We start from the raw sequence: 16,476 nt of genomic DNA, 5'->3' as shown, positions 1-16,476 counted from the left end.
TTGGAATTTGCATTCATATTGGTACCCTGTTTTGCAAGGGCATATCAAGAAATTCAGAAGAGGGCAAAGTTTGAAGAGTTGCACACTAATGGCATATTTGTTAGTTGTTATGACATGTTTGTCCGAGTGAGGGATTCCTGGCCATCACCTATTTTTATCAATTCAGACACTTTCCGAGATGAAAAGGGTTTCTTATTGATATTAGTCAACGACTCACGTGTGTGTGAAACATTAAAACCAAATGAAAAAATAAACATTTTTTTAAAAAATAAGTAAATAAATAAACCGTACCGGGAATTAGTCACCAGAAATTTGAAGGAAAAAACAATCGTGGAAGAAGAAAAAGTTGACGAGGGGGGCGGCACTGCAAACATGGGACGACGGCCGAGGCAATTGAGAAATGAAGATTTTTCCAAAGGTTATTTCTGAACTTTCATCTTTTACACCCCAAAAAATAAAAATCAAAATCAAAAAGTGGGACTAATTGCATTAATCTCCCATGTGAAAAGTCTAAAACTTATAAAACCCCCTAAGAAATATTAATAGGCTAATGCATCCCTCAGTTTTTTAAAATGTAGTACCCCTATGTTATACAAACTCGGGCACATTTATACACTCTCATAGGGGTTTTTATGCTAATTTTTTTAAAACATAGTGTTTAACATGCTATTAATTTTACACAGCCTTTTAGATTTTTCACAGAGGTTGTGAATGCAATTAGTCCAAAAAGTGTTAAATAGTATAAGATAATACCAATACGAAAAATTAAAAGCCAAGTCGCATGGCTGACATATTGTCTCAAATTCTAACCAGCCCCAACCTCATAATATTCTCCTCTCATTAGTCATTATATGATATATATTAATACCAGTACGGGCCATATATTTATTTGATCTTGATAAATAAATAAAATTTTATTTATATTGTTCTTAAGAATACGTGCAATGCATGTACAGCTGTTTACCATACTACGTGTGAGTAAGTGTGTATATATAAATATTTATTTATCGTATTAGTATATAAAGAATCTCTCAATTGAAAACAAAAAGACACGAGAGTCTTTTTTTTTGGGTAAAATTGCTTCTTATATGATATAGATATTATATTATTATTTTTTATTTTAGTTTGATATTTCAAATTACAATTTAGTCATTTGATAATTTTTATAATTATAATATTACTTTATTTGAATATAAATCAAATTAGTTTAAAAAATATATATATGCACGATACACTAAATATATATAAAACTTGACTCGACCAATTAAGAAAATCAAAATGAAAAAAATTTCAGGGCGACATTGTATTTTGATTTTTGATGGTGGTAATTTTCAAAGATAAAACCTCTTTTTTTTTTTTAAGTATAAAACCTCTCTTTTAAAATTGAATAATTCCATAATTTTATTTTCTCGAACTAAGATATGAGTTTGTCCAAAACATTTAATATTTGACCAAATTATATTTATATTTGGATTTTTTAGGCTAATTTGTATTTGACTCTTTTTTTCTTTTTTCTTTTTTAAAAGAACTTGTATTTGACTCTTTTTTTATATAACACTGTTATTATTAAATATATTAATCAATCAATTTTTAATGTATCATTTGGAAAAGGGTAGGAATCCCAATCGAAAAACCAGACTCCAAGCCAAGTGGAGGATTCTCTCTCAAAAGTCTTTGAGAGATAAATACAGACGTTTTAACGCACGGAGAAAAAATCCCAGAAAAGATTGGACAATACACAGAGACCTGATTCCTTTCTCGCAACCGAGTGCCGGACTACGAAAATGGTTGGAATTTTCTCAAGATTTTCTGCCAGTAGGGCTGGCCATCGACGGGCTCAAAGTGCACTTGTGAGCGCCATCTTTCTTTATGTATCTGCTAAGTTTTTTTATTTATTTTTTATGCGTTTCGGGTGCAAAGATTGTTCCTTTGTTACCTGACTCTATGAAGTTATTGCTTGCTTTTCAGTTTTTTTTTTAAATCTGGAAAGTTGTGATTTTTCAGGAGGTTGTAGATTTTCTGTTCATCGTATTCTCTGACCTCGAATGAAAATTGGTGGAATTTTTCGGTTTCTAATTGTTCACAAGATTTATCTTTTGGCTGAATGTAGTTGAATGAACATCATTTTATTGAATTGGTATTGCAGCCGTTTGCTTGTAAGATCGAATTAAGTACAAGTTATTGTCATTTGTATAGAAGTGGAATACTCACAGGTTCTTGCCTTTTAGCACTTCTGCACTTTGATTGTCATGTAAATTCCAGTTTTTCTTTTAGTTTGGGTCAATCTTAAATTGACTGTATGTCGAATGATATGGATCGCATTAGAATCTGATCTTACTCGATTTGGTAATCAATCATTTGCTGACATAATTTCTGTACTTATATTTTCCAAGCCATTTCAATGTTGATATTGGGTTTTCCATGTATGAGCTTGCTTGCGGAGTAACAAATTTGTGATTGATTGCCTTCCGTGCCCATGGTGATTGTTGAGTGCTCTTGTTTTGCAGGTTGAAACGACTCCTACCTCAGAGGCAACTGCTGCTACGACCATGGCCGCAGCTGCTCTTGGTGTTCCTCATGGAGTTGAAGTTGCGATTGAATTTAAACCAGTTGAACGCCCGACCGAGCCTCTGGACAGTGATCAACCAGTCCAATGTCCTTTAGCTGAACCCTCGATTCTTAATGTAAGCTTAAAATGGTTTTTGATGAGTTCGGAATTTGATATTCAAATTAATCACATCTCGTTTTGTAGCCCTGACGTGCTTGTTTGTGTCATTTGGTTGGTGATATTTTTGAGGGAATTCGGCTCATATGTTAGAAATTAGGATATATAAAACAAGATTTGTAATTATTGTTATTGCCATAATCTTGAGATAATTATCTAGTATCTAGATTGTGATCAATGGATCACAACTTATCCTCTTCCGTGCTCATTCCCGGCCGGGGATATTTTCTCCTCCATACATATGGCTGGTGATTCTATTCAAAAATCAACAGAGAGAATCCTAAACTCGGGGCGAAATGCATAATTCTTTTGCATTATTTTTTCTCTATCCTGTTATCATTTTTTTAAAAAAGAAAGCTGTTTACTTGAGAGGCAGCAAAAGCTCGCTAACATTTTTAGTGGATAATGCTACATTTTCAGTCAGCTTGGTCACCGTGCCCTTCGAAATGTTTTGGCCATAAAGAGAAGTATGAATTTGGGTTTTTGATACATCTGATGGTACGAGTTTATAGCACTTCAGTTTCGCCTCTAGACCAATCAATATACCTGATCGTGCCTATTTCTTGTCCTCTTGTTAAAACAATGCCACCCTTTTCATTCTGTGACTGTATCACTACCCAATGCAATTTGCTGTAAAGAACTTTGTTACATTACTTTTGGTTTGAATTTTTATCATATCCTCGAGCTTTTACTTTGTGCAGTAAATTTAAATAGAATAATCTACGGTTAATTTATTTTTTCTGATGGATCAGGATGGAAGAATATGGAAGGAGCGAGTATCTTCTAGTGTCCAGAGGAGGACTGATCTGCCGGTTATGCAGGAACCACCTCCAACTGAGTCCGAGACTCCCACGACTAAATCACGCGCTAAGCGGCTTATTCTGCCATCTATCAGCGCCCCGGAACACAACATCCTAAAATTGCTTGAAGAGTGTAATGCATCCGGAGTTTAGAAAAGTTACAGATCGAATCATAACTTTCTCCATCGTGCAATTTGTATGTATCTTACAAGTTTAAGACTTTTAGTAGAGATGTTATAAGCGTTCTCACAAAATAATCGCATCAAAAAACAGACATAGAAAACTGATCTGATGAATAGTTGGCAATGAATGAGTGTATATTTTGAATTTTCTGAGATTAGAGGTTTTGTCTACTGAAAGATCTATTCTCATTAAACCATTTATGCCTTGGTGGGAGGAATTAACGCACTTAAAGGTAGAATCGATCTGGTACACCAAACCTATACAAATTCCATTACTCACTCAAATTTTATTTTTATTTTTGGAAAATTTCACCATTTCTTTACAGACATTGTCCTAAAAATAAAAATTTACCAATATATATGGGATCCATTGATTAATCACCTCAAATCTTTGATTAATCATATTTCCTCCAATCTATCTACATCTGCCTTCGTCTCCATTCACCGTCGACTATATCCCAGATCTCAACTTTGGAAACACGATCAAGTTTGGATTTTTGTTCTACAACACTCTCATTGAATTCCTCTAGCATATTCTCGAACCCCACAAGTTGAAGATTGGTTAAATGCTGGATGCCCTCCGGCAACTCCTCCATCACTTCACAATCCCGAAATCTCAGTTTTTCCAGACGAGGCATAGAATCCATCGCAACTCTCACATGTCTCAACACTCTCAGTTGGCCTAAACCCAATATCTTTAGCTTCTGAAATTTTCCACCTTGGAAATATAATTATTCGCCTTCATATGAAAAGTTCACCATCCGTAGGGATACCAGATTGGGCAAAACTCCAAGAAGTTGTAACGGATCCTCTTTTAATCTGCTCCCGCTCAAGAGTAATCCAGTGAGCCCGTAAAGAAAATGCACCCAAAGTGGTAGCTTCTCCAAACGTCCATGAAGAGAAAGACTACGAAGAACGGACAAAGTGGAAGGAGGCACAGAATGATGCAAATCCATCAGCTCATCATCCTCAATGGAAAAAATGCATAACGTGCGCAGGTTGGTGAGCTTCACTAGCGAGGAGCAAAGATCCATTCCATCTTTTCTTCTTAGCTTTGTAATGCACAGTCTTCGGAGTTGAGTTAGCTTCCCTAATTCTTGCACTATTTGAATACCGTCTGTTTCATCTGCATCTATGTAACAAAACTTTTGCAAGAATGTCAAGTGACATCCTATTTCAAATGGAGCCTTGAAGCTATGTACAACACGATAAAAAGAAGACAACTCTTTGTTGTACGAGTATACCAATATATTCCGAAGTTTGTGTAGCTTCAAAATTTCAATAGGCAATTGGGTCACTTTGGATTTCTTGAGATCTAATGTCTCCAGGTTCTGAAGATTTCCGATTGCTTTTGGGATGAGTTTGATATTTGTGCTCCTTAAGCACAGATGTTTGAGGCAATATAGTTTGAATACTTCATGTGGGATGCTATCTATTGGAGCTCCTCTTATGTTTAAAACTTTCAACAGCCTACAACTATATGTAGTATGAGGAGATAAAGTAATATAATGTAATAAAAATAAATAAGAAATACTAGTTAATATAATATTTTGTTTGATTAATAAATTATAATTTGTTTGATTTGATCGATTAAATTGATAAAATGATAAATTTTATCCTTTTAATAATTAATAAAATATGAATAATATTTATTATAAAAGATAATATAGTAATTTAAATTCAATTATTTGATTAATATAAGATAAAAAAAAATTAGTAGATGAATAAATAATATGACAAATAGAAGATTGAATAAGAAAATTATACATAAATTAATAATATCTCAAACCAAATGGTATCTAACGGATAAGATAATCACAACGCGTATTGAATGTTAACTTCAGCCAGAAATTTGAGGCCCAGTGAAGTGATCAAGAGCTAGGGGTTAGTGTATATATGCTACACCAGGAGACATACACCCATTTTTTCTCAAGATGTTCGATCGAACATCACTTTAAAAACCCACAAAATTACCAATACGATCCACGTGCTATTTTTTCAGTGAAATGTTCGCACGAACATCCAGTGTTCTAGTGTGATATTCTTGTTAACATATGGAAAAAACACAGAAGGGGGTATATTTCTCCCGTGTAGCATGAAATATCCCGGAGAGAAGGGAGCCAATCTTTATCAGCAAATCTATCGACTATGGGTAACCAGGATGCTACTGAAATCTTGCTGGATTCATTTACCTGAAGTTGCTCCAATACTGCATAATCCATAATGGGTAATACCAAGGAACAAATGATGTTTACATGGTGGTGGTATTAATTACCTGCTCAGCCAACAATACACACAGTAGTTGAGAATTTTCTCATGCTGAAGCCTTTCCGTGTGTACACAAAGAATCTGGAATCCTGATACACAAAAAAGTCTTTCGCTATGATGATTGATAATCACATGTTCTTTCAAAATACACACACATTGGTGTGTATACCAAAAAAGAAAATGATCACCTATAATAGCAGATCTTTCCATTCACCATCAACAAGAGAGAAAATGTTGACTTTGGGGACGTTTGCAAGCTTCCATTCCTCCCCAGCCTCTAGTTTTTGTCGAACAAGTGTATCTATGAATTCCACTGAAAGATCAGCTAGTTCCACATACTGAAGATTAGTCAAGTGCTCGATGCCCGACGGCAAATCCCCCAGTAGATTGCAATGCCAAATAGATAGCGTTTCCAGACAAGGCATGGAACCCCTCTCTATTTTTATCCATCTCAATCCTCTTAGTTTGAATAGCCACAATCTCTTGAGACTCTGAAATCCTCTGCCCGTAAAACTTAATCCCTCGCCTTCATAAGCAAAATCATACAGTTTTAGGCACACTAGATTTGGCAAAACTCCAAGGTGTTGTAATAGATCCTCTCTTAATCTGCTCCACCCCAGTTGCACTTCAGTGAGCCCATGAAGAAAATACATCCACTGTGGCAACTTCTCCAAATGTCCATGAAGCACAACTTTACGAAGAACTGAGAATGTGGAGGGTGGCACATAGTGATCCAAATCCATTACCTCTCCCTCGTCAACTGCAAAAATGCGTAAAGATCGTAGGTTGATGAGGTTTGCCAGAGAAGAGCAAAGATCCTTTCCGTCTTCTACTTTTAACTTTTTAATGCATAATCTCCGCAGTTGAGTTAGCTTCCCTATTTCTCGCACTATTTTAATTCCATCAATTTCATCTGCATCTATGTAACATAGCTTTTGTAAGGCAGTCAGGTAACATCCAATCTCATATGGAGCCTTGAAGCTTTTTGGATGGCCAGAGGAAAACGTATCACTTGTACTTATATATGAGTACACTAAGAGATGCCTGAGTTTGCGGAGCTTCAGAATTTCAAATGGCAATTCGGTCACTCTGCTCTGCTTGAGGTCTAACGTCTCTAGATTTTGAAGATTTCCAATTGATTTGGGAATGAGTTTGATATTTGTCCTCCTCAGGCTAAGATAATTGAGGTAATAGAGTTTGAAAACTTCACTGGGGATTTTATCTAATGGAGCTCCTCTTAGATCTAATACTTTTAATAGCCTACACCCACCTCGCAGGACCCTTCGTAAAATCTGTACTGATTCTGAATCTTCAAACTCAAACCAGAAAAGAGAGACAAGATACTTAACATTGAAGGATTCTCTTTCATTGGTAAACGCAGAATGAATCGCCATTCGTCGAATCTTATTAGGCCACCTTGTTTTTTCTCCACTGGCTGGTAAAAAAATATTTCGTTCTCTTGACTTTGAAATGATGTATTCCCGTAAAATGTCATGGATACGAAACTTTCTAGGCCTACCATCCTCATATGTGTCTGCTACTTGGATTAGACTTCTGCTAACAAGTTCATTAAGATAGACCTCTGCCATTTCTTCCTCCGTCTTCCCTTGTTTTAACTCCATAAATCCTTCTGCTATCCACAGCCTGATCATCCTCCACTTCTCAAGTAACTCGAACTCTAGAAAAATGCTCATGTATAAGATGTAAGCTTTCAGATAATGCGGTAAGTCATAATAACTGAGATAGAGTAATTTCACCATCCGCTTCATACTGTCTCCTTCTAATTCAAGACCAATGTTACGTTCAAACGTTTTCCATTCTTCAGGAATTTGCTTCTTGGTAGCTAGGAGGCCACCAATTACAACAATTGCAAGTGGCAACCCCTCGCATCTCTTTAAGATACTTGCAGAAACTTCTTTTAAATAAGGAGGACACGATTTTCCTGGAAATGCCTTTTTATAAAACAATTCTTCCGATTCTTCAGCATTGAAAGGCTCTAAATTATACAAACGGCCGTTGGTCTCACTGCAAGCAGCATTTCCTATGCTGTGAAAGCGTGTGGTGATGATAATGCAGCCAAGAGTACCGAGTCTCGGAAATGCATATCTGATGGATTCCCATGCTCCTATTTTCCAAACATCATCAAGGACAATTATATATCTCTTATGCCGGAGAAAATTATAAATAAATTCTTTCATTTCAACAACATTCTTTGCTTCCAGGTCATGAGGTAGTTGTTTCTTCACTTCATCAACAAGCTGCTTGATTATGCTTTGTAAAAGATTCTCTGCTTTGAAAGACTCTGCAATAGTAACCCACACATGGCTATCAAAATTCGCCTTCAGTGATGCATCATCATAGATTTTTTTAACAAGGGTAGTTTTACCCAATCCACCCATGCCTACCACTGAAATGACTTTAAGCCCATAATCAGTCTGCAAAAGCCACTCTAGCAGTTGCCTCTTTGGCTTTTCAATGCCCACAATATCTGCATCCAATAGAAGAGCATCTCCCCGACTGTCATACCATTCATTGCTCGTAAAGGCAGAGCTAGAGGCTCTACCCATGAAAGCATACGTGTCTTTGAACCTCTGTTGACTATGGGAAACATTTTGTAATCTCAACTTGATTGTTTGGATTTCAGAAGCAATTCGCCGACGAGTTTTTAAATCTCTCGCTGAGGCACATAAAATTTTTTTGATGCACACACTGAATTTATTAGAACCATAACGAGGATAGGCAATTCGGAGCATGTACTCTTGAAGAACATCTTCAATGTCGTAAGTGATTTTACGTACTTGATTAACCCATACTTTGAGTTGGGGATCACTTTCTTCTTGTGAATCAGCTACTCGAAGGAATGCTGTCATGTGTTCCAATTCACCTTGAATGTACTCCGCTTCCTCTCCAAGCCCTCCTAGTAATTCCTTCTCCTGTTGGAGAAAGAGAGATAATTGATTGAGGAGAAAAGATACAGCACTGTCTGCCATTTTTTCCTGCTCTCAACTTCTTACACATTGGATGCACAGATCCTTGTGTTATCCTGCAAGGTGGAAATTAAAGGATATCTGGAATATTGTCAATATGAAATCCACACCACAAAACTTAAATTATGTGAATCCTTAGTCCTAACTGATGTCGGCTCAAGCTCTCAACTCTAATTTTCTCGAGCAGTGCACCAATCTAGCTTGTGCCCGATCAAGATTGTATAAACGGCATTCCATTTTCATGAAATTATTTGTAAAAAACATGTAATTTACAGAAAAAAAAAAATGAACGGTAGTATATAAACAATATTTAAAAAAATTATGGTTCAAGCTCCAGTAGCTTGACTAGTAACAGAAACCGAGTAAAAACAACTCAAACTCCACTTCCCTACCATCACAGAATAATAAGTGCATAAATCAATGGACGTTTGCATATAAAAAATTATCTTCCATAAATAATTTGAATTTTCTCAATTTCTGCAAACTTTAGTGCACAACTATTCAGCCTAACTCAAAAGGGTTTCAAATTAATTTAGTTATATAACTTTAGAACACGAGGAATGAGTTTACATAAAAGCAGGAGCAGCAGATTCCTTGAAATTGAAATCAATAAGAAAATGTAAAAAGAGATCATTACCTTTGGTTGGTGTGAATATGAACAACTGTGAATTAATCCTTTCCAACCAGAAATTTGGCATAAATGAAAGAAATCAAACACAATTGTTTGAGATTGATTTGGTGAAGTAAACGGATTGTAAAACCTGTCCATGTTCCGATTAGAAAAGTCAATCTTCAACACTTTTTGAATAAAATACAAAAACAATTAAGTTTATTGTGTGGACTGTGGACTGTGGACCGTTTCAAATATCTAATGGAGTATTTATTTCATTGATCCATTATTATGATGAGTTAATTTGAATCAAATATACATTTATGTTTGAATAATTAAGAAGATAAATAGTGTAAGAATTTCATGGTTATTTTACCGTACTTATCATGGACTTCATGTTTGATGAATAATTACATTTAAATATTACTAAATGGGTTTTGTTGATCTTGATAGTTTGGAATACAATATATATATATATAAATATGGGATAATTCCCAATTTAGTCCCTCATTTTAGGTCGTTTTTCTAATTAGTCCTCCGTTTTTTTGTCGACCCAATTTAGTCCTTCGTTTTTTCACCGTTTTTCTGCAATTGATCATTCCGTCCAATTAAATGTTAAAACTAACAGATTTAGCCCATTGAAACTTTGCTTAATTCTCACCTCTTCAACCAGTAAACCCATCTTCATCAATTTCATTCTTTCCCATAAACCCTTAATTTTTCATACAACATAATCGTTCCTCTTCAAATTTGCCAAGAATGAAATTATAAGCATTTGTTTGCGCAGATTCAACCCAGAACATATTTTCTACTTCTCGCACCGATGGTCTCCTTCTTGTGCATAGCAAAGCGATTTCAAGAACTGACACCATCTCTTCTTGGGATGAGCTGGAAGGGGCGATTCCACTATCTAAAGTTTTTTTACATTTCAAGTAAATGAATAAATATGCCTTCAGATTGGCTACATAAATTCACAAACTACTTAAAATGATCATATTATCTCCTGCGAAATATACACATGGATAGCAGAACTTATTGAAAGTGGAAGTATGAGCATGCATGTACCCGTTTCTTTTTTAGTTTTTTTAGGCAGTAGGCTACTACTCGATTGAATGAATGCAGTGTGAGCCCATATTCAGCCAGATAAGGTTCCATACTGTCATCAAAATGCACGTTACTCGCCTTCAAATCGCCATGAGGAATTGTTGGATAACACTTATGATGCAGGAAATGTAGTGCTCTTGCTACTCCAACTATTATCTTACACTTAGTTTCCCAATCTCTCCTCATCCGAATCTTTTTTGTTAAATCATTATTAGGCATGTAATCATACAAAAGATGAGCAAAGTTGTTACTGTAGCAAATCCCAAGCAATCTTGCCAAGTTCTTATGCCTTGAATTACCAATCCTAATCAGGTGTTCTAATGCATTTTTCTTTCTTTTTGGCTCCAATAAAATCTTCTTTACTGAAACCGTGATTCATGTGGGTAAAACGACTAATCAATGTAGTAGAAGTAAACTCCTAGACCCAATTTATCTCTAATTTTGCTACTGTGAGAAGCCCAAAGTCTGTATATTGAATCCAACAACTATATATTTTCCATTAAAAATCCTGTTACCAATCTTGATTCCCCGAAACATTTTGAGTGGTGTCCAAATGGTCAATTCTATTGGCTTGAAGCCCTAACTTCACAAATTCACCACTTACGCCCCATCATGTAAATCACAAGAGAACTCCCTCACAGTTGCTTCAGTCGCTGCCACAATGCCATGACTGGTCGTGCGCCGCCGCACCGCCGCTCACCTTCCTGCGCACCTCACACCGGCCGTAGTTCATTCTATTCTTGCAACCTAGTTATCTCCTTTGTGTTCTTGACCAGCTTAGCTCGCTTGCCACTGCCATTGCGTACGGGCCGGTAAACGCGAGTCACCCAAGCCCAGCCAACTGGTTAGCAAAGTTATGACATTGACCAAAGAATGAAATTGATGAAGATGGGATGATCGGTTCAAGGGGTGAGAAGTAAAAGTTCAACCGGTTAAGCTGGTAAACTTGGTTAGTTTTAACGTTAAATTGGATGGAAGGATCAATTGTGAAAATAGGGTGAAAAAAAGAGGACTAAATTGGGTCAATCAAAAAACAAAGTATCAAATTAAAAATACGGTCTAAAATGAGGGATTAAATTAAGAATTATCCCATATATATATATATGTGTGACTATTAATATTGTAGAGTTTTTTTAATAAGAAATGAATAGTTTTCAAAATTACTTAACAAAAGATAAACTCGAATATATATAAAAATAATAACTAGACAGTAAATAAATAAATGAGTAAATAATAATATATATATATATATGTGTGTGACTATTAATATTGTAGAGTTTTTTTAATAAGAAATGAATAGTTTTCAAAATTACTTAACAAAAGATAAACTCGAATATATATAAAAATAATAACTAGACAGTAAATAAATAAATGAGTAAATAATAATAATAATAATAATCCAATAAACTATATAATTTAGGAGAATACTATGAGCCCGTTTGGATTTTGTAAAGATTTTTTAAAATAAGTACTTTTTTAAGCTATAATTTTTGGCTTTTGAAAAAACTCTTTTTTTACTTAAAAAATTGCTTTTTTAAGCACTTATTTGGTCATCCAAACACCTTATTAGCTGAAAAATACTTTTTTTATAAAAAAAAATGTTTTTTTGGCCTGACTTTTGATACCAAACGGGGCCTATAATAACTTATAATTTATAAAAATGTATTGATAATAGTTACAGATGTTAAGTAAGCTAGGATAAAACCACTAAAACGAAGGAACTTATACAAAAACTTAAATATTAGATCACATAAATTATTAAATTATTGACTCACACCTCTTCATTTTCGATCCATGCAAAATCTCTTTTTTACACAAATTTGTTATCTTAATTAATATGTTCACCCTAATTACCGGTTACTAATTAGTTAAAGTTGTAATGAAATATATTATGAATCAAAAAATAATAATTACAGTAGTAAAAAGATGCTAATTACGTTATAGAAATACCACTTAAAAGATTGTATAATAATTTATTTTCGTCTCCTTTTATTGAATTCTCTGACTCCGTTCCTATTACATGTATTTTATATCACTGTCATTTTTCTTAAAATTATTTGTAATGTTAAAACTTTCAGCCGTTACAAGTTTAATAATTTAATCTTATTTTAAGAGTAAATTAGAGTATATACCTATACGGACATTATCACAAAGAACATATAAAGATAAAAAATTATCAATGCACGTGCGATTTACAATTTTTTTTTCAAAGTTATCTACCTAATTAGCAGAGATGTTTAAGTTAAAAGAATTCTCATAAAATAATCGCGCAAAAAAAGGGTATAAAAATTAATTGATCTGATGAATCGTTGGCAATGAATTATGAATTATTCGAGTTAAATCCAATTCAAAATGGTATAAAAAGAACGATGTTAAATATTAATAATAATAATAATATCTAGTAATAATAATAAAAATGGTATAAAAAGAACGATGTTAAATAATAATAATAATAATAATAATAATAATAATAATTTTTACTATATTATAATAGATAAACTCATTAGAGAAACTAATATTTTCAAATTTATATATCCTTATAATTCTTTCAAACATGCATATTCAATAATTAAAAGTCAAAATGTAATTTAGGATTCAAAACTTCCCATATCTTATTCTCACTATCCCATTATCTTAATTTTTAATTATTATTATCTCATTACCTAATGAAAAAAAAATATATAAATAAATTCAATTCTATAAAAATATATTATGTACACATGCAACGCATTACACATGCACTTAATATACTAGTATTAATAAACAACGATCGTGTAAATAATAATAATAATAATAATAATAATAATAATAATAATTAACAACCTTAAGACACATGTATTTCATCTTCTAGTAAATATAATAATATGGTTGGAAATAGAGAATTTTGATATTAACTTAATTCCGTTTAAGTCATAGATCAACTAATTTTATCAAAAGCTAAACACAAAGTACATCAACCGACCATAACTCTCAAGTCAAAACAAAGAGATCAACTGACACAGACCAAATGCAAATAGAAAAACTGAACATGATCAATACAGAATCAGTCTCACTCAACTAGCGGAGCATTCGAGCAGAGCTCGACTGAAAGTTTGAAGACAACTCGATTCAGTTTATGGAGTTAAACTAAAACAGTCGGTCTTTAACTCAACTGAGATCGAAACCAATCAAGAGTATGAGCGAGTCAATTCAAATCAACGGAACTCTTGTGGATATACTTTTTTGTATAGACCAAGCACCGAAAGCAGAGACACAACCATGTACCTTCATGTCAGGGAATGTATGCGGAAAATACAAGTTAACGACATTGATTTGAATTCAAATGAGTCGTTACCCGACGAGTATAAATTTTCATCTTTGGGATACTTCAAGCCATCCGGCTTATCTAAAATATTCGCATACACATTGACATCTATAAGATATAAATTGAATACCTTCAATTCACCCACATCAGTTGTGTCACAGAAAGTGTAATTCAAGATCATCTTCAAAGAGCCGAAGAACACGAAAGAGCATATCTGGATAGTGAAGGATATTAGTGTCAAGTGTTGTAACAAGTGTTGTATATCAACAAGTGTGATCAGGTGAGTACTACAAACTTTATTGTAACAAGAAGTTGTCGTGAACTGTATTCTTGAGTATTTTTAAGAGTTCTAGGATAGACTCTGTGTGTAAGTCTTAGTATTAGAGTGGGCTATTGCAAGTGTATTGTAATAATCAAAGTCTTCTAGAATGAATCCTTTTGAGGTGGAAGAAGAGATGACTAAGAGTCTTTGAAATCTTCGAACATCCATACACAAACTTCGGTGTTCTTACTTTCAGCTTATCATGTTCACACACAGTTCATCATAACTAAGTTCAATCTGTTGGTTGACATCATTCCACACAATATATTTGTTTGTCAATTGACATTGACACATGATGAGGAAAGAGTACTTCTTGAAATATCAGTTTACCTAGCATGTAATGATCCAACGTCCTTCCATCGCATCCCTTTCCAGCCTGTAGCATGGGCTCGGATCGCATGGTTCGATGGGCATCGCGCATCATGATCTCCCCACTCCTGGCAGTGGGTTTTTGCCCTCCCCGGCACTTGAACCCTCTACCTCCAAGATAAGTACATACATTCTTAAAGTGTTGGTACCAATTGAACTAGTTACATAGCAGTTTCGCATAACCTAACTCAGTAAACCGATCCCCGAACAAATATAATATAATAATATATAAAGTTAGATACACGATAATTTTTTACAACTTCAGGTATAAATGGTAAGTGAGATCCTATCTGTACAGGTACTGTCTTAATGCAGATTTAAAGACAGAGATCAACATTGATAAATCTTCACCCTTAAATACATTATTGAGATGATGTATAAAAGAGCAACTCCAACCGACACCAAAATGGTGCTTTTTTAGTGCAGGAGTCTGCTAAAATATGGGCGCTATTTTGGGCAAATTTGGTGCAGGAAAATAACGCCCCCTTCATTCCTAAGCCAAATTTGGCATAGAAAAAGCCGAAAAAGGAGCCCTTTTATTTTATTTTTATTTACTTTATTATTTTTTAAATATTATATTTATTTATTTTTTAAATAATAATTAAATATTTATTTTATTTAATACTTAAATATAAGAACAAAATGTTTCTTATTATCATCATTTAATTTAATTAATTAATATTTAATTATTAATTTAATTTAATATTTATTTATTTAAATAATTATTAAACATCAAATTGGAATACATAATCGAAATAATTGAAATACAAAGACAAGCTGAAATACATAAAATACAAATAATCTATAATTTAATTTATGTAAGAATAATTAAATAAATTTTAATAATTTTCAAATATTATTCTCATTTATTAATAATAAAATATAATTTCAATAATAAAATTATTAATTTTGTTCTTAAATTTTTAAAAAGGTATTAAATAAATGATAAGAATAATATATGTAAAATAAAAAGAATATTTCGAGAATATTCTTTTTGGTGTAAAATTTGATGTAAATGAGTTGGATGGATGTACGTAGTGTTTGGTGCAGAAATTATATTATTTTGGTTCAAATCTTGCACCAAAATAGTGTTTGTGGTTGGAGATGACTTAAAGATAAAATGAAATTATTCGATATAAAAGTTGTGATATGTTATGCCAATAACATATGAAATATAGTCCTTGTCATTTATTTAATAGTAAAAAATATTTGGGAGGACTAATTTATGATATTATTTAATTCTAGGAACTAAAAATATAATAATTAATAATAAAACTATTATGTGAAGATAAAACATAAAAATTTTAAATGAAACTCTCATTTTGTTTTAATTATTATGTTTTATTTTTATATTCAAATTGAAAAATATTTTAAAAATAGAGTTTCAAGATTAATTTTTGTACAATATGATTTTTTTTCTATTTTTTTGTAATTTATTATTAAGGTTTAATATTTATAAACATAATTATTTTTATTACGTTTTATATTTAATATCTTAAATAAAACTAAGCAATGAATTAGATTTGGGTTCCGTTTGGACACATATTTTAAAAATGATTTTATTGTTTTAAAAGTGAAAAAAACTTAAATTATGTTTTTGGATAAATTTTGGTAAAATATTTTTGAAAACTATTTTTTAAAAAGTGTTCTTCAAGTATAATTTTTGAATAACATTTGAAATGTGTTTTAGATATTTTTAGCAAGGAACTATGGAATGCAAAGAGGAAAAACATGACTTTTGAAACGTTAAAATGTTTTTATAGAATAGTTGTCCAAACACATATTTATTCTTAAAACAATTTTAA

General features: G+C 32.9%; 2 protein-coding genes across 2 annotated transcripts; one reads left to right on the top strand and one right to left on the bottom strand.

Annotated features, from left to right (window-relative positions):
- The first annotated feature begins 1,625 nt into the window (after positions 1–1,625).
- Positions 1,626–3,883, top strand: LOC140872803 (uncharacterized). Its single transcript, XM_073275697.1, has 3 exons — positions 1,626–1,850; positions 2,508–2,684; positions 3,478–3,883. The coding sequence occupies exons 1-3, from the start codon at positions 1,785–1,787 to the stop codon at positions 3,676–3,678; spliced, it is 444 nt and encodes a 147-aa protein (XP_073131798.1). The 5' UTR covers positions 1,626–1,784; the 3' UTR covers positions 3,679–3,883.
- Positions 3,884–5,474: 1,591 nt separating this feature from the next.
- Positions 5,475–8,454, bottom strand: LOC140872745 (disease resistance protein RPM1-like). The gene is made up of 2 exons (XM_073275629.1): positions 6,164–8,454; positions 5,475–6,064 (listed from the first exon to the last, which is right to left on the bottom strand). The coding sequence occupies exon 1, from the start codon at positions 8,372–8,374 to the stop codon at positions 6,164–6,166; it is 2,211 nt and encodes a 736-aa protein (XP_073131730.1). The 5' UTR covers positions 8,375–8,454; the 3' UTR covers positions 5,475–6,064.
- Positions 8,455–16,476: the final 8,022 nt, after the last annotated feature.

The sequence above is a fragment of the Henckelia pumila genome, unplaced genomic scaffold (assembly GCF_033568475.1).
Source record: "Henckelia pumila isolate YLH828 unplaced genomic scaffold, ASM3356847v2 CTG_477:::fragment_1, whole genome shotgun sequence".
NCBI classification, from domain to species: Eukaryota; Viridiplantae; Streptophyta; class Magnoliopsida; order Lamiales; family Gesneriaceae; genus Henckelia; species Henckelia pumila.
Note: the sequence above shows the minus strand (reverse complement) of the source record. Positions and strands in the feature narration are given on the sequence as shown.